Source organism: Entelurus aequoreus, linkage group LG05, assembly GCF_033978785.1.
Source record: "Entelurus aequoreus isolate RoL-2023_Sb linkage group LG05, RoL_Eaeq_v1.1, whole genome shotgun sequence".
NCBI lineage: Eukaryota > Metazoa > Chordata > Actinopteri > Syngnathiformes > Syngnathidae > Entelurus > Entelurus aequoreus.
In genome coordinates this window covers 18,065,221-18,087,590 of record NC_084735.1, presented here as the reverse complement: position 1 = coordinate 18,087,590, position 22,370 = coordinate 18,065,221, and the positions used below count along the sequence as shown (strand labels likewise).

General features: G+C 40.0%; 1 protein-coding gene across 5 annotated transcripts in view; it reads left to right on the top strand.

The window, feature by feature from the left end:
* The window catches only part of pum1 (pumilio RNA-binding family member 1), a 95,725-nt gene that overhangs the window by 5,622 nt on the left and 67,733 nt on the right, over window positions 1–22,370 (top strand). For 4 of the 5 annotated variants that reach the window (XR_009826211.1, XR_009826212.1, XR_009826213.1 and 1 more), the window contains exons 2-5: window positions 13,619–13,787; window positions 13,878–14,000; window positions 15,842–15,910; window positions 19,514–19,619. Coding sequence is in view for 2 of the 5 variants with exons in the window: in XM_062047250.1 (XP_061903234.1) it covers window positions 13,619–13,787; window positions 13,878–14,000; window positions 15,842–15,910; window positions 19,514–19,619 (467 nt within the window). In the remaining 3 variants the exon portion in view is untranslated. The remainder of the gene's footprint in view (window positions 1–13,618; window positions 13,788–13,877; window positions 14,001–15,841; window positions 15,911–19,513; window positions 19,620–22,370) is intronic. The other variant, XM_062047251.1, reaches the window with a different exon arrangement.

The following is a 22,370-nucleotide window of genomic DNA, read 5'->3' as shown; positions in this document are numbered from 1 at the left end:
TGCTGAAAACGTCTTGGTATGATGACGTTTGCGCGTGACGTCACGGATTGTAGCGGACATTTTGGGACAGCATTGTGGCCAGCTATTGAGTCGTCTGTTTTCATCGCTAAATTCCACAGTATTCTGGACATCTGTGTTGGTGAATCTTTTGCAATTTGTTTAATGAACAATGGAGATAGCAAAGAAGAAAGCTGTAGGTGGGAAGCGGTGTATTAGCGGCGGGCTGCAGCAACACAAACATGTAGCGGCTATGTCGTAGCCGGTGTTTCATTGTTTACATTCCCGAACGATGACAGTCAAGCTTTACCATTGGCCTGTGGAGAACTGGGACAACAGAGACTCTTAGCTGGAGGACTTTGTGTTGGATACGCGCTACCGTGAGTACGCAGCTTTGGCTTCCAAACATTTGATCGCTTGCCCGTACGTGCGTGCCGCTATGTGCATGTCACGTACGTAACTTTGGGGGAATATATGTGCTGTATGAACTTTGCGGAGGTGAACGGTACTTTGGGCTGTGGGATTGAGTGTGTTGTGCGGGTGTTTGATTTGTATTGGCGGGTTATATGGACGGGAGGTGTTTATGTGGGATTAATTTGTGGCATATTAAATATAAGCCTGGTTGTGTTGTGGCTAATAGAGTATATATATGTCTTGTGTTTATTTACTGTTTTAGTCATTCCCAGCTGAATATCAGGTCCCACCCGCCTCTCACAGCATCTTCCCTATCTGAATCGCTTCCACTGCCCTCTAATCCTTCTCTCACTTTCCTCATCCACAAATCTTTCATCCTCGCTCAAATTAATGGGGAAATCGTCGCTTTCCCTGTCCGAATCGCTCTCGCTGCTTGTGGCCATGATCGTAAACAATGTGCAGATGTGAGGAGCTCCGCAACCTGTGACGTCACGCTACTTCCGGTACAGGCAAGGCTTTTTTATCAGCGACCAAAAGTTGCGAACTTTATCGTCGATGTTCTCTACTAAATCCTTTCAGCAAAAATATGGCAATATCACAAAATGATCAAGTATGACACATAGAATGGACCTGCTATCCCCGTTTAAATAAGAAAATCTCATTTCAGTAGGCCTTTAAAGCATTTCTGATGATACCACAAATTTGGGTGTGGATCTGATACCAAGTACATACAAGAGCAGTGTAGCAATGCTGATACTTCTACTTAAAAATGTTTAAATCATTTCATGATTACATTTTTGATCACATTTATAATCAAAACACAGGATGGCGGTGTAACAATAACAACTACATGATTAAATTATTTCTACTATTAGCTTTGTTTTACATTGTTTGTTTTTTGCCTTTAAAGTCATGCTGTGTCCAGGGACTTATTTCCTGAGTTTGCAAACAATAACAAAAATCGACAAAATATATATTTTTTGAAAATAAAAACATTATGATCTGGTATCGTCACTTCCGATAATCGTATCCAATCTGCCCACCTTTGGTTTACATTAAAGAGCTTTAGCTTACCTCTTACGGTGTGTAGTGTAGCATGTTTTGCTATTCTTCGTCCCCCAGTGATAATGGTACTTGCAAGAAACATAGTTTACTTACCTTTTGGAGGCAAGGATTGCGGACTTAAGTGGTTTTACACTCTGGAGGGACATCAGTTAGTGCAAAGCAGACGAATCAGACGACCAAAACAGAGAAACAAACCACTAAAAACACGACCTGTGGGTTAGCAGACTCGGCGAGTGAGCCACAAGCGTCCAAACGACGAACATTTATCCATGAAAATTTGGAGAAGCTGCAGATTCTGTGTTTGATGTGTTTCAGTTTGTTCTTCCTAGTCCTGACTCGACACACTGGACGATCGAGCGTTACTTTTAGTACACAAACAAATCAATTGTTGTCAACTTTGACCTCTGGTCTGTCACTCAAAGACATCCGTGTGCAACATAAACACTTTCTTAGTACAAACAACTATAGTAGTTTTTTTTTAACATCTATTGTAATGAAAACTGTAAAAAAAAAAAGATTCAACCACTGTAGTATCAGTAACATAACTATTACTTTTGAGAATTGTATCGATCCGCCCACCTTTGTTTACATTCAAATGATCACATTCAAGAGCTCTACCTAGCTATTCCTGATCCTCCAGTGATAATGCTACCTGTAAGAAACAGTTCATTTACCCCATGGAGGCAAGGATTGCTGACTTATAAGGGGTTTCCCACTGTGGAGGGACTTCAGCCGCTCGCGAGAACGCTCCAGCGCGTTGATGACTTAATTGTTCCTCTTTGCAGTCAGACTACGCAGATAGTGTGTCAACATGCAATATCGCAATTTAACGATAGTATTCGTACGCGCTAACATTTTAACATGAAAACTTTTTTTTTTTTTAGTTGAGTTTGAGTTTATTTCGAACATGCATGCATACAACATGATACATCACAATTTACAGTTTCTCTATTCAACATGTTTGGAAACTTAGATGCATACTGAAATTTAACGGTAGTCAATGGTACTTTAAACCCCTTAAAGGCCTACTGAAATGATTTTTTTTTATTTAAATGGGGATAGCAGATGCATTCTATGTGTCATACTTGATCATTTCGCGATATTGCCATATTTTTGCTGAAAGGATTTAGTAGAGAACATCGACGATAAAGTTTGCAACTTTTGGTCGCTGATAAAAAAAGCCTTGCCTGTACCGGAAGTAGCGTGACGTCACAGGTTGAAGGGCTCCTCACATTTCCCCATTGTTTACACCAGCAGCGAGAGCAATTCGGACAGAAAAAGCGACGATTACCCCATTAATTTGAGCGAGGATGAAAGATTTGTGGATGAGGAACGTGAGAGTGAAGGACTAGAGTGCAGTGCAGGACGTATCTTTTTTCGCTCTGACCGTAACTTAGGTACAAGCTGGCTCATTGGATTCCACGCTTTCTCCTTTTTCTATTGTGGATCACGGATTTGTATTTTAAACCACCTCGGATACTATATCCTCTTGAAAATGAGAGTCGAGAACACGAAATGGACATTCACAGTGACTTTTATCTCCATGACAATACATCAGCGAAGCACTTTAGCTACGGAGCTAACGTGATAGCATCGGGCTTAACTGCAAATAAAAACAAAAGAAATAAACCCCTAACTGGAAGGATAGACAGAAAATCAACAATACTATTAAACCATGGACATGTAAATACACGGTTAATGCTTTCCAGCCTGGCGAAGCTTAACAATGCTGTTGCTAATGACGCCTTTGAAGCTAACTTAGCTACGGGACCTCACAGAGCTATGCTAAAAACATTAGCTATCCACCTACGCCAGCCAGCCCTCATCTGCTCATCAACACCCGTGCTCACCTGCGTTCCAGCGATCGACGGAGCGACGATGGACTTCACCCGATCATCGATGCGGTCGGCGGCTAGCGTCTGATAGCACGTCTGCTATCCAAGTCAAAGTCCTCCTGGTTGTGTTGCTGCAGCCAGCTGCTAATACACCGATCCCACCTACAGCTTTCTTCTTTGCAGTCTTCATTGTTCATTAAACAAATTGCAAAAGATTCACCAACACAGATGTCCAGAATACTGTGGAATTATGAGATGAAAACAGAGCTTTTTGTATTGGATACAATGGTGTCCGAATACTTCCGTTTCAACCATTGACGTCACGCGCATACGTCATCATACATAGACGTTTTCAACCGGAAGTGTCGCGGGAAATTTAAAATTGCACTTTATAAGTTAACCCGGCCGTATTGGCATGAGTTGCAATGTTAAGATTTCATCATTGATATATAAACTATCAGACTGCGTGGTCGGTAGTAGTGGCTTTCAGTAGGCCTTAAATGCACTGAACCGCAACGTGACAGGGGAACACTGTACTTGATAATACTACTGTCGTTGTGGTAGAGCTGGGCGATATATGGAATATACTGGATATATCGCGGGTTTGTCACTGTGCGATACAGAAAATGACTATATCGGGATATTGGAGTATACGTTTTCAGGTAGTTGCTTTTAGCTGCGGGCATTACACTACAGGTTTTTCTCACTCTTTCTTGTCTCCTTCTCACAGAGACATTAAACAAGCGCACCTTCTTACATACGTCACATACTGTCGCACGTGCAACGTCATACGCCCTCGCCGAGCAGAGAGGTAGCGGCATGGCTAACGTTAGCCGTGGTGACAGCGGAGCGGTGCGAGTGGTAATACGAGAGAAAGAAGGTGCTAATCTGGTAACAAATGAAGGAAGAATTAATTCCCAAGAAAAACAGCAGGGGGTGCATCGTCTGGCGGTGGTTTGGCTTCAAGCGGGAAGATGTTGAACAGACAACCGTAATATGTCAAGTATGCGGCAAAAGCGTGGCTACAAAAAGTAGCAACACTACTAGCATCATTTGAAAAGTCACCCGCTCGAGAATAAGTGCTTGAAACTCCGCATGTCAACATCTCCGTTCGGTGCCACACCCACAAAATGCCGAAGCAACCATTTCCACATTAACACTGTATGAAAAAAATAGTCAACAACAGAAGGAGATAACGTCCGCAGGAACCTACCACATAGCGAAGGACATACACTATTTGATTTCCTATTATGTAGCTCATTTTTATTTGACACTTATTGAAATATCTTGTGTGACATCATGCACAAAAGTGCACTTTATTTGTTTTAAACTATTGTAGTGGCGTTCTGTACAAAAAGTGCACTTTAATTTAGTGTTGTTTTGATATGTCATCTTAGTGACATCATGCACAAAAGTGCACTAATAGCTTGTTTTAAAATGTCTGACAATCTTGCACTTTCTGTTTGGAAATGACATGAATGTTTGTGCCACTGCTTAATAACTCTTTAATAAATACACTTTTGCTAAATTGACTTAGTTGTGATTTCCCTCTCTGCATGAAAGTTTAAAAGTAGCATATATTAATGCAGTATGAAGAATGTTTTAATGTAGACACATAGAATCATCATACTGCTGTGATTATATGCATCAAGTGTGCATTCAAGGCTAAGGCAAAATATGGAGATATATATCGTGTATCGTGACATGGCCTAAAAATATCGAGATATTAATAAAAGGCCATATCGCCAGGGATGATGTTTGTTAAGAAATTATGGAGTTCGAGCCTATTATCGAATCCTCCTATCGAACCGATTCCTTATCGATTCTCTTATCGATTCTCTTATCGAGTCCAGATAGGTTGTTGTATATGGAAAAAAACACAATATTTGGTTTAACAAATCACTTCACGTTCTCTACTGCTCGCTACTATAGTATTACCATATCTGAGTTATTGTGCAGAAATGTGGGGAAATAACTACAAATGTGCGCTACATTCGTTAACCGGGTTACAAAAAAAATTAATTCGACTGATACATAATGTTGGATATAGAGAACATACAAACACTTTATTTATTGAGTCAAAAATATTAAAGTTTGATGATTTGGTAAAATTGCAAACAGCTAAAATGATGTGGAATTAAATGATGGAATGGATGAAGTAAAGAAGTTAAACATTGTACTGATATGATCCACTTTAAGAGGTTGTTCGAATGAATAGTGCTTACAAAGTACAAAGAAGAAGAATTATGAGAAATACTTTCAACCTTATTGAAAATAAGATATTATTCATCTCAGTATATTAATAATGACTGAATTAATGAATTACATATTACAAAACTGTTGTATATACTAATTCACAGATATTTTATTATAAAAAGGTCAGTAAATGATGTATATATTTGTAAACACTATGAAGTGGGAAAGGGGTAGGATTAAATAAGCTTGACTTCTTCCTACTCCTGTAAAGTGAAATGATATGAAACTGGGATGTATTATGATGTGGTCGGATCATGTTTTGCTGAGTTATGTTCTGTTAGTTTTGGACTTCCTTAGTTGTTTTGTGCACTTCGGGGGTTTGTTTTAGTCACCATGGTTACTTATGATTTTCACCTGCCTTGTACGCGCACCTGTTGCTCATCAGAGACTCTATTTAAGCCTGCCTTTCCCGGTCACTCGTCGTGGCTTCATTGTTTGCATTTGCAACAGTTACGTTGGCATTCTGCTTTTCCAGCTGTGCTAAAGTTACCTTAGCTTCTAGTATTCCTGTGCTAAGTAAGTTTTTGCTTCAGCTTCTCGTGCGAACGGCACGCTTTCCTTTTGTTTCGTTCCTGTCTGTTGTAATGTGTATGATTTATGAGAAATAAATCATCTCCTACCTACACGCTTTCGTCCGGCGCCGTCAGTTTTGCGTCCCGGGAACGAACCGCAGCACGCTGCACCTCACCGTGACAAATGACTGAGCTACGTGACGTCATTTCTTGTGATGTCTCACGGGGCATTTCTTGTCGGGACGGGAGTCGTTCCTAGGGATTCGAATAAAGAACCAACTCTTTTTCTTTACTATAGTGGTCTCGATAACGGGTACTGGTTCTCAAAAAGGGATTCGAGTCAGAGGACTCGGTTCTTTTCTTAGTGAACAACCGGGAAAACCGGTTTCGAGCATCATCCCTACATATCGCCCAGCCCTACTTTAAACCCCTTAATGCACTGAACCGCAACGTGACGGGGGAACACTGTAATAATAATAATAATAATACTACTGTCATTGTAGTACATTCTACTGATTAGTTTTACTGACATGTTAAAAGTGGTGTATTGGAGGGCCAAGCACGGGTTTAAAGGCCTACTGAAATGACATTTTTTTATTTAAATCGGGATAGCAGATCCATTCTATGTGTCATACTTGATCATTTCGCGATATTGCCATATTTTTGCTGAAAGGATTTAGTAGAGAACATCGACGATAAAGTTCGCAACTTTTGGTCGCTGATAAAAAAAAGCCTTGCCTGTACCGGAAGTAGCATGACGTCGCAGGTTGAAAGGCTCCTCACATTTCCCCATTGTTTACACCAGCAGCGAGAGTGATTCGGACCAAGAAAGCGACGATTACCCCATTAATTTGAGCAAGGATGAAAGATTTGTGGATGAGGAACGTGAGAGTGAAGGACTAGAGTGCAGTGCAGGACGTATCTTTTTTCGCTCTGACCGTAACTTAGGTACAAGCTGGCTCATTGGATTCCACACTTTCTCCTTTTTCTATTGTGGATCACGGATTTGTATTTTAAACCACCTCGGATACTATATCCTCTTGAAAATGAGAGTCGAGAACGCGAAATGGACATTCACAGTGACTTTTATCTCCACGACAATACATCGGCAATGCACTTTAGCTACGGAGCTAACGTGATAGCATCGGGCTTAACTGCAGATAGAAACAAAAGAAATAAACCCCTGACTGGAAGGATAGACAGAAAATCAACAATACTATTAAACCATGGACCTGTAAATACACGGTTAATGCTTTCCAGCTTGGCGAAGCTTAACAATGCTGTTGCTAACGACGCCATTGAAGCTAACTTAGCTACGGGACCTCACAGAGCTATGCTAAAAACATTAGCTATCCACCTACGCCAGCCAGCCCTCATCTGCTCATCAACACCCGTGCTCACCTGCGTTCCAGCGATCGACAGCGCGACGAAGGACTTCACCCGATCATCGATGCGGTCGGCGGCTAGCGTCGGATAGCGCGTCTGCTATCCAAGTCAAAGTCCTCCTGGTTGTGTTGCTGTAGTCCGTCGCTAATACACCGATCCCTCCTACAGCTTTCTTCTTTGCAGTCTCCATTGTTCATTAAACAAATTGCAAAAGATTCACCAACACAGATGTCCAGAATACTGTGGAATTATGTGGTGAAAACAGAGCTGTTTGTATTGGATACAATGTGTCCGAATACTTACCATTAACGTCACGCGCATACGTCATCATACATAGACGTTTTCAACCGGAAGTGTCGCGGGAAATTTAAAATTGCACTTTGTAAGTTAACCCGGCCGTATTGGCATGTGTTGCAATGTTAAGATTTCATCATTGATATATAAACTATCAGACTGCGTGGTCGGTAGTAGTGGCTTTCAGTAGGCCTTTAAACCCCTTAAGGCACTGAACCGCAACGTGACGGGGGAACACTGTACTTGATAATACTACTGTCGTTGTAGTACATTCTACTGATTAGTTTTTCTTACATGTTAAAAGTGGTGTATTGGAGGGCCAAGCACGGGTTTAAAGGTATTTCAATTGATTTCAGTGCGGGGTGCAGTGTTTTTAAGTTCTGAACCAATTGAGCTCGTAAGTTGAGTTGTAGTTATATAAGGTGGCCAAGTTATAATAAACATCTCTCAGTATGATGTAACTGCAATAATAAACATATACTGTGTCAATCTAAACAGAGCTGTGAAGTATTAGATGATGTTTGAAACCTCTGCACGTCACTTAATCCACTCCAACGTGACCATACATCCTATTTCGTGTCCACTTTTAAGATGCCTGCAAGATACGCTCTTTATCACAGAGAAGTCGATTATTAGATCTCCTGAGGGGCGGAGAATACATTTGTAAACAGCATTTGTGCTAAATGTGCGATTACACGCTCTCCCCCTTCTAGCTGACTGAAGATCTGCTTGGAAATGTTGTTCAATTGTAAAGAAGAGATTAGAGACTCTGTTTTATTGATATTCCATTCCTACCATGGACTGAGTTGTAGTTAAACCTGCAACATTTATTCTCCTCTCTTGGCCATTGTCACTGCTGTCTTCCTTGTTTTCTACAACCTCGGCGATGATTGCAAAAAAGACAGAGTTTAATCATCAGGTCATCCTTTCACGGACATTCCCTTCTTCTGACGTTTTAAAAGCCGAGTCCAGAGTCCTGCTTCAGTGCACGGGTCACAACCAAGCTGAGTGATGTTGCCACAACATGTCAGCTCTCTTAAAGGCCTACTGAAATGAATTTTTTTTATTTAAACGGGGATAGCAGATCTATTCTATGTGTCATACTTGATCATTTCGCGATATTGCCATATTTTTGCTGAAAGGATTTAGTATAGAACAACGACGATAAAGATTGCAACTTTTGGTATCTGATAAAAAAAAGGCTTGCCCCTACCGGAAGTAGCGTGACGTAGTCAGTTGAACATATACGCAAAGTTCCCTATTGTTTACAATGATGGCCGCATGAAGTGAGAGAGATTCGGACCGAGAAAGCGACAATTTCCCCATTAATTTGAGCGAGGATGAAAGATTTGTGGATGAGTAAAGTGCAAGTGAAGGACTAGTGGGGAGTTGAAGCTATTCAGATAGGGAAGATGCTGTGAGAGCCGGGGGTGACCTGATATTCAGCTGGGAATGACTACAACAGTAAATAAACACAAGACATATATATACTCTATTAGCCACAACACAACCAGGCTTATATTTAATATGCCACAAATTAATCCTGCATAATAACACCTGCGTGTTTGTTTTGCTAGCTCCTAGCTCCTCTGCTAGCTCCTAGCTCCATAGAACACGCCAATACAATTCAAACACCTGATCAACACACACAATCACTCAGCCCAAAAGACCGTTTACCTAACCCAAGGTTCATAAAGCTTATATATTTTTAAAAAGTTACGTACGTGACGCGCACATACGGTCAAGTTATCGAATGTTTAGCAGCCAAGGCTGCATACTCACGGTACCTGATATTCAGCTGGGAATGACTACAACAGTAAATAAACACAAGACATATATATACTCTATTAGCCACAACACAACCAGGCTTATATTTAATATGCCACAAATTAATCCTGCATAATAACACCTGCGTGTTTGTTATGCTAGCTCCTAGCTCCTCTGCTAGCTCCTAGCTCCATAGAACACGCCAATACAATTCAAACACCCGATCAACACACACAATCACTCAGCCCAAAAGACCGTTCACCTAACCCAAGGTTCATAAAGCTTATATATTTTTAAAAAGTTACGTACGTGACGCGCACGTACGGTACGGTACGTGTTATGCTAGCTCCTAGCTCCTCTGCTAGCTCCTAGCTCCATAGAACACGCCAATACAATTCAAACACATGATCAACACACACAATCACTCAGCCCAAAAGACCGTTCACCTAACCCAAGGTTCATAAAGCTTATATATTTAAAAAAAGTTACGTACATACGCAAAAAAAAGCCAAAGCTGCATACTCACAGTAGCACGTCTGCGTCTTTGTCATCCAAATCAAAGTAATCCTGGTAAGAGTCTGTGTTGTCCCAGTTCTCTACAGGCGCCTGTGTATCCAAATCAAAAGTCCTCCTGGTTAGAGTCTCTGTTATCCGAGTTCTTCCATCTTGACTGCATCTTTCGGGAATGTAAACAAAGAAGCGCCGGCTGTGTACTGTTGTGGCTGACTACGTTCGAAAAATACGTCCATTTCGCACCGACAACTTTCTTCTTTGCTTGCTCGGCTTCCTTCTCCATAATGCAATGAACATGATTGAAACAGATTCACGAACACAGATGTCCAGAATACTGTGGAATTATGAAATGAAAACAGAGCTTTTTCGTATCGGCTTCAATGTGGAAGGCATACCCGTGTTCGTCGGGCTACGTCACACGCATACGTCATCCTCAGAGGCGTTTCGAACCGGAAGTTTAGCGGCAAATTTAAAATGTCACTTTATAAGTTAACCCGGCCGTATTGGCATGTGTTATAATGTTAAGATTTCATCATTGATATATAAACTATCAGACTGCGTGGTCGGTAGTAGTGGGTTTCAGTAGGCCTTAAAGGGAATGTTGCCTATCGTTCACAATCATTACGAGAGACAAGAAGACAAAAGGTTTTTGTTTTTTTGTCCGCTTTTGTAACATTTAAAAATGGGCTCGTTCTTGGTGGCTAGCAATGCACCTAATGGAAGCAATCCATTCTACCTGTCAATCACTTTTAAAATGTATTCAAAAACCGTCAATACTTTATTTACGTTCCCTAACCTGTATAATACCCAAACTGTAGCAACATTGTTATTGTAAGAGTGAACACTGAGGTACTCTTTCTAGTGTAGTAACTAGAGATGTCCGATAATGGCTTTTTTGCCGATATCCGATATTGTCCAACTCTTTAATTACCGATTCCGATATTTTAGTTTAGTTTATTATTCTTCTTCGGTCAATGGTCAACAAAATAAACAATATCAACCGATACCGATATATATATAGTCGTGGAATTAACACATTATTATGCCTAATTTTGTTGTGATGCCCCGCTGGATGCATTACACAATGTAACAAGGTTTTCCAAAATAAATCAACTCAAGTTATGGAAAAAAATGCCAACATGGCACTGCCATATTTATTATTGAAGTCACAAAGTGCATTATTATTTTTTTTAACATGCCTCAAAACAGCAGCTTGGAATTTGGGACATGCTCTCCCTGAGAGAGCATGAGGAGGTTGAGGTGGGGGGGTAGGAGGTGGCAGGGGGTGTATATGTAGCGTCCCGGAAGAGTTAGTGCTGCAAGGGGTTCTGGGTATTTGTTCTGTTGTGTTAATGTTGTGTTACGGTGCGGATGTTTTCCCGAAATGTGTTTGTCATTCTTGTTTGGTGTGGGTTCACAGTGTGGCGCATATTTGTAACCGTGTTAAAGTTATTTATACGGGCACCCTCAGTGTGACCTGTATGGCTGTTGATCAAGTATGTCTTGCATTCACTTGTGTGTTTGAAAAGCCGTAGATATTATGTGATTGGGCCGGCACGCAAATGCAGTGCCTTTAAGGCACGCCCCCAATATTGTTGTCTGGGTGAAAATCGGGAGAAATTCGGGAGAATGGTTGTCCCGGGAGATTTTCGGGAGGGGCACTGAAATTCGGGAGTCCCCCGGGAAAATCGGGAGGGTTGGCAAGTATGACTGGGAGACGCAACTGCTCTGTACTTCTCCTTACGTCCGTGTACCACTCCGTATAGCGGCGTTTTAAAAAGTCATAAATGTTACTTTTTGAAACCGGTACCGATCATTTCAGATATTACATTTGAAGGGATTTATCGGCCGATATCGGCAGTCCGATATTATCGGACATCTCTAGTAGTAACACATCGGCGTGCTACAGTATTTGTCGTAAAAGCTAACTACGACAAAAGATAAGCTCGCTTCTACGACAACACAAAATGCATTTGAGTATGTAATGCACAACACCGCAATAGGACATCAGTCTGTTCTGACTGAAAAACATGAACAATCATATTACAGTATCTGTAAAGTATTAGTTCATGTTTTGTCTGTACACAGCTAGCCAGACAGTAAGACGTGCTGCGTGTATCATGATCAACAGCTGGCCGGGGACGTTTTTTTCTGGTTTATTTGGGGTAAGCACTCAATTTATGTCAAAATAGCTTGTCTCCAAATTCCACATTTATAGCTTCGAGTCACTTTCACCTCACTCTCTCGGCTTTCGTCTGGTCTCACTCTTCCTTTGTGCTCGCTTCTAGAAGCAGTAGTTCATCCTCAGTATATTCAGCTTCAAAAATATAAGGTCGTCTTCGATGTTTGTTGCCAAGTCTGCCATGATTGTAACATACACACACACACGTGTTTTGTATCCGGAAGAGGAACACACATTGTCGGATGCGCGTTGCTAAGGAAACAGAAATAAATGCGAGGAAGAAATCAGTCCCGGAAATGATTAAAATGATCAAAATCCGGTAAATATTGAACATGTTATGAAGGTGTCTGTTACTATATTATATGTATATATTTGCAGTGTGTATATAAAACATTACATATTGTTATGAAGGTGTCTGTTACTACAATATATATATACTTGCAGTGTGTATATTGGACATATTGTTATGAAGGTGTCTGTTACTAGGTTATATATATATACTTGCAGTGTGTATATTATAAATATTACATATTGTTACGAAGGTGTCTGTTACTACATTATATATATACTTGCAGTGTGTATATTATAAATATTACATATTGTTATGAAGGTGTCTGTTACTACATTATATATATACTTGCAGTGTGTATATTATGAATATTACATATTGTTATGAAGGTGTCTGTTACTACGTTATATATATACTTGCAGTGTGTATATTATAAATATAACATATTGTTATGAAGGTGTCTGTTACTACATTATATATATACTTGCAGTGTGTATATTATAAATATAACATATTGTTATGAAGGTGTCTGTTACTACATTATATATATACTTGCAGTGTGTATAAAACATATCACATGTTATGAAGGTGTCTGTTACTACACTATATATATATACCTGCAGGGTGTATATTGTACATATTACATATTTTTATGAAGGTGTCTGTTACTACATTATGTATATACTTGCAGTGTGTATATTGTACATATTCTTATGAAGGTGTCTGTTTTCCCCATATGTATATACTTGCAGTGTGTATAAAACATATTACATGTTATGAAGGTGTCACTACATTATGTATATACTTGCAGTGTGTATATTGTACATATTGCTATGAAGGTGTCTGTTACTACATTATGGCTATACTTGCAGTGTGTATATTGTACATATTGTTATGAAGGTGTCTGTTACTACATTATATATATACTTGCAGTGTGTATATTGTAAGCGCTTGTCTAGCAACCTGAAAAAATACAGCAAGACCTGTGTGAGAAAATATATCCACCATGGGTGATTATGCAAATGTTTTGATGATGTCATATTAAACCTGCTTCGTATATTGTCAATCTGGGGGAAAGTGGAGTAATAAAAGGATTTCTTCTCTGCAGGCTGTGGTGGAATGAGCAGTGTGTGTTGAAGAGGAAAGCAGTGCTCTGGCAGGATTCCTTCAGCCCCCACCATAGAACTACACCCCCCAGCATGCCTGTGGTGCTGAGCAGTGGAGGACACGCCCCTCCCACTGGGCAAACCCCTCTGGCCACGCCCCCCAGCCAGCAGGTAGCGCTTTAATTAACACGACTGTCGAAGGTCACGTTCTCTGCACTGATGTCTGACCATGACCGATTCTGTCCTCCCCCCCGCCCGCAGGGTGTGGCGGGTGCTGGACGCTCCCAGGATGACGCCATGGTCGACTACTTCTTCCAGCGGCAGCACGGCGAGCAGCCTGGCAAACATCGCTGGCCCACTGGGGACAACATCCACGACAGCCAGGTGCGCCAACAGCATGTTTACGTGGACAAATATCTCACTCAATATTTGAATTCAATGTGTCACCATGTTGCTTTGAGTAGGTCTATTGTCCTTTAAATCAGTCCAACTCACGCAAATTCAACCAATACCTGCAACGTTGTCCAATGTACACAGCGCCAGAAAGTCGTCCCCTCATGTGTATATATATATGTATATGTATGTATGTATGTATGTATGTATGTATGTATGTATGTATACACTACCGTTCAAAAGTTTGGGGTCACCCAAACAATTTTGTGGAATAGCCTTAATTTCTAAGAACAAGAATAGACTGTCGAGTTTCAGATGAAAGTTCTCTTTTTCTGGCCATTTTGAGCATTTAATTGACCCCACAAATGTGATGCTCCAGAAACTCAATCTGCTCAAAGGAAGGTCAGTTTTGTAGCTTCTGTAACGAGCTAAACTGTTTTCAGATGTGTGAACATGATTGCACAAGGGTTTTCTAATCATCAATTAGCCTTCTGAGCCAATGAGCAAACACATTGTACCTATAGAACACTGGAGTGATAGTTGCTGGAAATGGGCCTCTATACACCTATGTAGATATTGCACCATAAACCAGACATTTGCAGCTAAAATAGTCATTTACCACATTAGCAATGTATAGAGTGTATTTCTTTAAAGTTAAGACTAGTTTAAAGTTATCTTCATTGAAAAGTACAGTGCTTTTCCTTAAAAAATAAGGACATTTCAATGTGACCCCAAACTTTTGAACGGTAGTGTGTGTGTGTGTATGTATATATATATATATGTATATATGTATATATATATATGTATGTATATATATATATATATGTATGTATATATATATATATATGTATATATATATATATATATATATATATATATGTATGTATATATATATATATATGTATATATATATATATATATATATATATATATATATGTATATATATGTATATATATGTATATATATATATATATATATATATATATATATATATATGTGTGTATGTATGTATGTATATATGTGTGTATGTATGTATGTATATGTACCAGTATACCGTACAACCCTAGTGTGTAGTGTGAATTATATAAATATAAAGACCCAGTGAGTGAGTATAATCGTCCAGTTTGTAGTCAAGAGACAGAAGGATCTGAAACACATTTAAGCAAGTAAGTGTGTTTTAATGACACGCGAACGCGGCGCAATGAGCGACGTCATACAGCAACCAGAGACCTGTCAGTCACAGCGGATATTATCTTGCTTCAAAGCAACTTTATAGATTATACAATTACCTCAATGTTTTACTTTTTTGAGTGGATTAATATTGGCTTTTGGATCAATGGACCGCTAGGACGGTTGATGGAACGTGGTCGGGACTCGTGAGTGAAGTGTGTTCACTTCAAAGCCAGAGAAAAAATTGTTACATACTTTAGTGTGGCGTTGCTTCCTTATTTGTCAATATTGAAAGCTGAATTTAATGTGTAGCAGTTGAACTGAATGTGACAGCGTGTCATAATTATGTCGGTCAGCTGGAACAAAAAATACCGATAGCAGTATTGTTATACCGGAATCTTCACAGTCCTCATGGACCAACGTAATTAGGAACCGGTACCAAATAATACCGGTACTCGGTTCACAGCTGTACTCGGAAACACTTCCCTGGTTAATATTTGACACGTTCAGTTGGACTTACTTTTTAACAAATGTGAAATTAGCCAGTAATAGTAAATACATTGAATCTGTATCTGCAGTTGGTACACAAAGACTACACAAACTGCCAATATTTATTGTTATCGCAGCATTGTTGAGTGTCCAACCCTATCTTTGTCCTCAGGTGCGCTCGATGGACGAGCTGAACCACGACTTCCAGGCCCTGGCACTGGAGGGACGTGCGATGGGAGAGGTGAGACAACACCTCAAGGTTCAAGGTTTTATTCGTCACATGCAGAGTACACCACAGTGAAATGCTTTTTTCCATGCTCTTCAGATATTGCGTACAGTGGGATCCAAACACTAGTTGCTGAATCTAATACACTAAATACAAAAAATACAAACATTTGAATAGCTCTGATGTACATTAATTACAAGACAATAAGTTGCACAATAAGTCCCAGTAGTTATGGTACCTGTTTCGTTTCGTCTTGTGAGAGACTTGGATTACACATGTGTCTTTAACTGTAGTGGTTTTCTAGATCGTTTAAAGGCATTTTTCCACCAAAAGTTCAGGAATTGTAGTTCCTGGAACCTTTATTTACTGTAAACCTGTGGTATGCGTTTCCACCGGATTTCACAGTTCTACACTGCAAAAACTGAAATCTAAGTAAGATGAAATATTTCAAATAAGGGTGATATTTGCTTATTTTCTGTCTGTTAAGATCATTCTTCTCACCAAGCAGATTTTATGTTCAGAGTGTTTTACTTGTTTTAAGTGTTTTGGTCCTAAATGATCTCAGTAAGATATTACAGCTTGTTGCTGAGATGTTATGACCTATATTGAGTAAAACCTGCTTGAAACTAGAATATCAACTGTTGCAAAGCTGTGTCATCAACACTCACAAGTATAAAGCTACTTTTTTAAAGTAATAATTTCTTACTTCAAGCATGAAAAAAAAAATTCCGATGCAACAACTAATCGATTAAATCGATTAAAATCGATTAAATCGATTAAAATCGATTAAATCGATTAAAATCGATTATAAAAATAGTTGGCGATGAATTTAGTCATTGATTCGTTGGATCTATGCTATGCGCAGAGGATATTTTTATTTATTTATTTATTTTTTTTTATTTTTATAAACCTTTATAAACTGCAGCATTTACAAAAAGCTGAGAAACAATAATCAAAATAAGTATGGTGCCAGTATGCTGTTTTTTTTTCAATAAAATACTGGAAAGGATAGAAATGTAGTTTGTCTCTTTTATCCGATTATTAATCGATTAATCGACGTAATAATCGACAGATTAATCGATTATGAAATAAGTTGTTAGTTGCAGCCCTAATGCCGAGCGCATATCATTATGTCAAGATAATGGCACTCGCATTTACTTAATTTAAGAATATTTTAACATTTTGAGCAAAAAGGTCACTTTTTTTTTCTACCAAGAAAAGTGCACTTGTTATTAGTTAAGTTCAAGTTAAATTACCAATGATTGTCACACACACACTAGGTGTGGCAAAATTATTCTTTGCATTTGACCCATCAGTGAGAATATACTTATTTTAAGATATTTTTGGTTCATTGAGGTTAGCTAATTAGGGACCGAATGTCCCTTTGGGACAGAGGACCCTATTGAATTTCTAGAGTTTTATTATTATTTTACTTGTTTTGAAAAGTCTTGACAAGCCAAATTTTCTTGTTCTATTGGCAGATAATTTTGCTTAGTTCAAATAAAATACCCCCAATTTTTTTTTTTCTTTCTTGTTGGCAAGGTTGGCAAGTATGAGAATTAGTGGTGAATGTGGTGTTACCGCGGCACCGTCGCTGTATATAATCGGCGGGCCAGCTCTTGTGTTAATTTGATATCGCCTCAGGGGCCAAGTGAAATTACACGGCGGGCCAGAGTTTGACACCATGCTCTGCGGCGACGCTAAAAAGCTGCGGGTTGCAGCACATGATGAGCGAACTCATCCAAAAGATGGCGCCTTGGCACAAATAATAACACACCATTTCATATTCTTTGTATGTGTTAAGTAAAAACTTTTTGCATTAAGAAAAATCCTTAAATTAGCCGCGTCGTTTTATAAGCCGTAGGAAAAAAAGCAGTGGCTTACATTCCGGAATTTACGGTAACATACGTTATTAAATTATATTTGACACAAGCAGCACACACTTAATGGTGGTAAATAAGTGTAAAAGGTAAAAAAAACACTATTGAAATGGAACTGAATTTGATTGTTTTTTATATTGCTATTAATATTTGTAATTGTTGTTTATTCGTCAATCAATCAATCAATCAATGTTTATTTATATAGCCCTAAATCACAAGTGTCTCAAAGGGCTGCACAAGCCACAACGACATCCTTGGTTCAGATCCCACATAAGGGCAAGGAAAAACCTTTGGAGAAGGCCGCAGATGTGGGTGACACCCCATAGTGGATCTAACATAATAGTGAGAGTCCAGTCCATAGTGGATCTAACATAATAGTGAGAGTCCAGTCCAAAGTGGATCTAACATAATAGTGAGAGTCCAGACCATAGTGGATCTAACATAATAGTGAGAGTCCAGGTCCATAGTGGATCTAACATAATAGTGAGAGTCCAGTCCATAGTGGATCTAACATAATATTGTGAGAGTCCAGTCCATAATGGATCCAACATAATAGTGAGAGTCCAGTCCATAGTGGATCTAACATAATAGTGAGAGTCCAGTCCATAGTGGATCTAACATAATATTGTGAGAGTCCAGTCCATAATGGATCTAACATAATAGTGAGAGTCCAGACCATAGTGGATCTAACATAATATTGTGAGAGTCCAGTCCATAATGGATCTAACATAATAGTGAGAGTCCAGTCCATAGTGGATCTAACATAATAGTGAGAGTCCAGACCATAGTGGATCTAACATAATAGTGAGAGTCCAGACCATAGTGGATCTAACATAATAGTGAGACTCCAGTCCATAGTGGATCTAACATAATAGTGAGAGTCCAGTCCATAGTGGATCTAACATAATAGTGAGAGTCCAGTCCATAGTGGATCTAACATAATAGTGAGAGTCCAGTCCATAGTGGGGCCAGCAGGAGACCATCTCGAGCGGAGACGGGTCAGCAGCGCAGAGATGTCCCCAACCGATGCACAGGCTAGCGGTCCACCCCGGGTCACGACTCTGGACAGCCAGCACTTCATCAATGGCCACCGGACCTGTGCCCCCCCCCCCCTTCCACAAGGGAGAGGGGGGCAGAGGAGAAAAAAGAAACGGCAGATCAACTGGTCTAAATAGGGGGTCTATTCAAAGGCTAGAGTTTTCAAATGAGTTTTAAGATGGGACTTAAATGCTTCTACTGAGGTAGCATCTCTAACTTTTACCGGGAGGGCATTCCAGAGTACTGGAGCCCCAATAGAAAACGCTCTATAGCCCGCAGACTTTTTTTGGGCTCTGGGAATCACTAATAAGCCGGAGTTCTTTGAACGCAGATTTCTTGCCGGCACATATGGTACAATATAATAATTTGTTACTAATTTATATCCGTTTTGCTTTGAAATTATATCCAAAGTTGAGTTTTAGTGGTGCTATAAATACTCATGTTTTCAAAGTAATGAAAAATCGAGTTATTAATCTCGATTTAAAAAATCAATCAAAATCGTGATTATTTTTTGCCATCGTCGTCCAGCCCTACTTTGACTCTAATTGTCGTCTTTTTTTTATTAGGTTTGTGTTTCGTAAAAGAAATGCCTGAAACGGCCATGTGTGTCATTTACAGGCTGTTTTTGATAGCATTCAAAAGTATTGTCATCGTCCCGTCACCTCAATATCAACTATCTGTCACATCTGTGTCCTTGCAGCAGCTGCTCACTGGCAAGAAGTTCTGGGAGACGGACGACTCTGGGAAGGACGGGCCAAAGGGAATCTTCCTGGACCAGTGGCGGGACAGCGCATGGGGGGCCTCAGGTACTGTCAGTATGCTGGTAACGTGGTCTGAAAGCTGACTTTTATTTATTTATTTTTTCCCACAAGCAAGAAGGGCTACTTTTGGGAAGACGTATTTATAGATCAAAAGCTTAGATAGCAACGTGAGATCACCCTGACGCCTTCTCAGATGCTATTAGAGGTTTCTTGTGTGTCGCATAATGTGCTGTTTTGGGAATGTCAGGCGTTATAATAATAATAATAATAATACCTGGGATTTATATAGCGCTTTTCTAAGTACCCAAAGTCGCTTTACATGTTAAAAACCCATCATTCATTCACACCTGGTGGTGGTAAACTACTTTCGTAGCCACAGCTGCCCTGGGGTAGACTGACGGAAGCGTGGCTGCCAATTTGCGCCTACGGCCCCTCCGACCACCACCTGTCATTCATTCAACATTCATTCACCGGTGTGAGTGGCACCGGGGGCAAGGGTGAAGTGTCCTGCCCAAGGACACAACGGCATGGTAAGAGGCGGGGAGCGAACCTGCAACCCTCAGGTTTCTGACACGGGCGCTCTACCCACTACGCCATGCCGCCCCATAGTTATGAGGTCGCTCCGCAGCCTCCTGATGCCCTTTGAACTCTGAAGCTCTATTGCAGACCTGGGCAAATTAAGGCCCGGGGGCCGCTAGCGGCCCGTTAAGCTTTTTAATCTGGCCCGCCGGACATTCCCAAATCATTTTTTTTAGATCTTTAAGATGGAAACTGTAGCTGCCATTATGATGTGCTGTGATGTTTTCAAATAACCGTAAGTCTTGGACTATACAAAGTATTTCAATGGTTGGAATCTGCATATTTGCATGATATACTAATTACTATGGTAATCTAATTAGTTACTATGGTGATCTAACAGCAGCTCAGACGAGGCACCAAGCAGTGTGGGTGGGAAGCGTTTCCACAGAGTGTTTCCAGAGCGGCCAGCCTGAAATGTGGGTGTCAGAGACGGACGCGGGAGGGGATTTTTACAACAAAGTTCTAAAGCATAGTGATATATAAGATGTATCAGATTGTAGGCGTTTTTTTTTTTTACCCTTCGTGTTCATATTTTGCTGTGTTTGTTGCATTTTTGTTGCGTTTTGCTTGATTGTAAAATATGTCGATGGAGAGGGGGTGTGATGTTCATTGTTGTCAATATTCAGTGTTTTATCCTTCGTAGTTAATATTGTAAATCCCACATTCTTTATTTTCATGTACAAACCCCGTTTCCATATGAGTTGGGAAATTGTGTTAGATGTAAATATAAACGGAATACAATGATTTGCAAATCCTTTTCAACACATATTCAGTTGAATATGCTACAAAGACAACATATTTGATGTTCAAACTGATAAACTTTTTTTTTTTTTTGCAAATAATCATTAACTTTAGAATTTGATGCCAGCAACACGTGACAAAGAAGTTGGGAAAGGTGGCAATAAATACTGATAAAGTTGAGGAATGCTCATCAAACACTTATTTGGAACATCCCACAGGTGAACAGGCAAATTGGGAACAGGTGGGTGCCATGATTGGGTATAAAAGTAGATTCCATGAAATGCTCAGTCATTCACAAACAAGGATGGGGTGGGGGTCACCACTTTGTCAACAAATGCGTGAGCAAATTGTTGAACAGTTTAAGAAAAACCTTTCTCAACCAGCTATTGCAAGGAATTTAGGGATTTCACCATCTACGGTCTGTAATATCATCAAAGGGTTCAGAGAATCTGGAGAAATCACTGCACGTAAGCAGCTAAGCCCGTGACCTTCCATCCCTCAGGCTGTACTGCATCAACAAGCGACATCAGTGTGTAAAGGATATCACCACATGGGCTCAGGAACACTTCAGAAACCCACTGTCAGTAACTACAGTTGGTCGCTACATCTGTAAGTGCAAGTTAAAACTCTCCTATGCAAGGCGAAAACCGTTTATCAACAACACCCAGAAACGCCGTCGGCTTCGCTGGGCCTGAGCTCATCTAAGATGAACTGATACAAAGTGGAAAAGTGTTCTGTGGTCTGACGAGTCTACATTTCAAATTGTTTTTGGAAACTGTGGACGTCGTGTCCTCTGGACCAAAGAGGAAAAGAACCATCCGGATTGTTATAGGCGCAAAGTTAAAAAGCCAGCATCTGTGATGGTATGGGGGTGTATTAGTGCCAAGACATGGGTAACTTACACATCTGTGAAGGCACCATTAATGCTGAAAGGTATATACACGTTTTGGAGCAACATATGTTGCCATCCAAGCAACGTTACCATGGACGCCCCTGCTTATTTCAGCAAGACAATGCCAAGCCAGGTGTTACATCAACGTGGCTTCATAGTAAAAGAGTGCGGGTACTAGACTGGCCTGCCTGTAGTCCAGACCTGTCTCCCATTGAAAATGTGTGGCGGATTATGAAGCCTAAAATACCACAACGGAGACCCCCGGACTGTTGAACAACTTAAGCTGTACATCAAGCAAGAATGGTAAAGAATTCCACCTGAGAAGCTTCAAAAATGTGTCTCCTCAGTTCCCAAACGTTTACTGAGTGTTGTTAAAAGGAAAGTCCATGTAACACAGTGGTGAACATGCCCTTTCCCAACTACTTTGGCACGTGTTGCAGCCATGAAATTCTAAGTTAATTATTATTTGCCAAAAAAAAATAAAGCTTATGAGTTTGAACATCAAATATGTTGTCTTTGTAGTGCGTTCAATTGAATATGGGTTGAAAAGGATTTGCAAGTCATTGTATTCCGTTTATATTTAC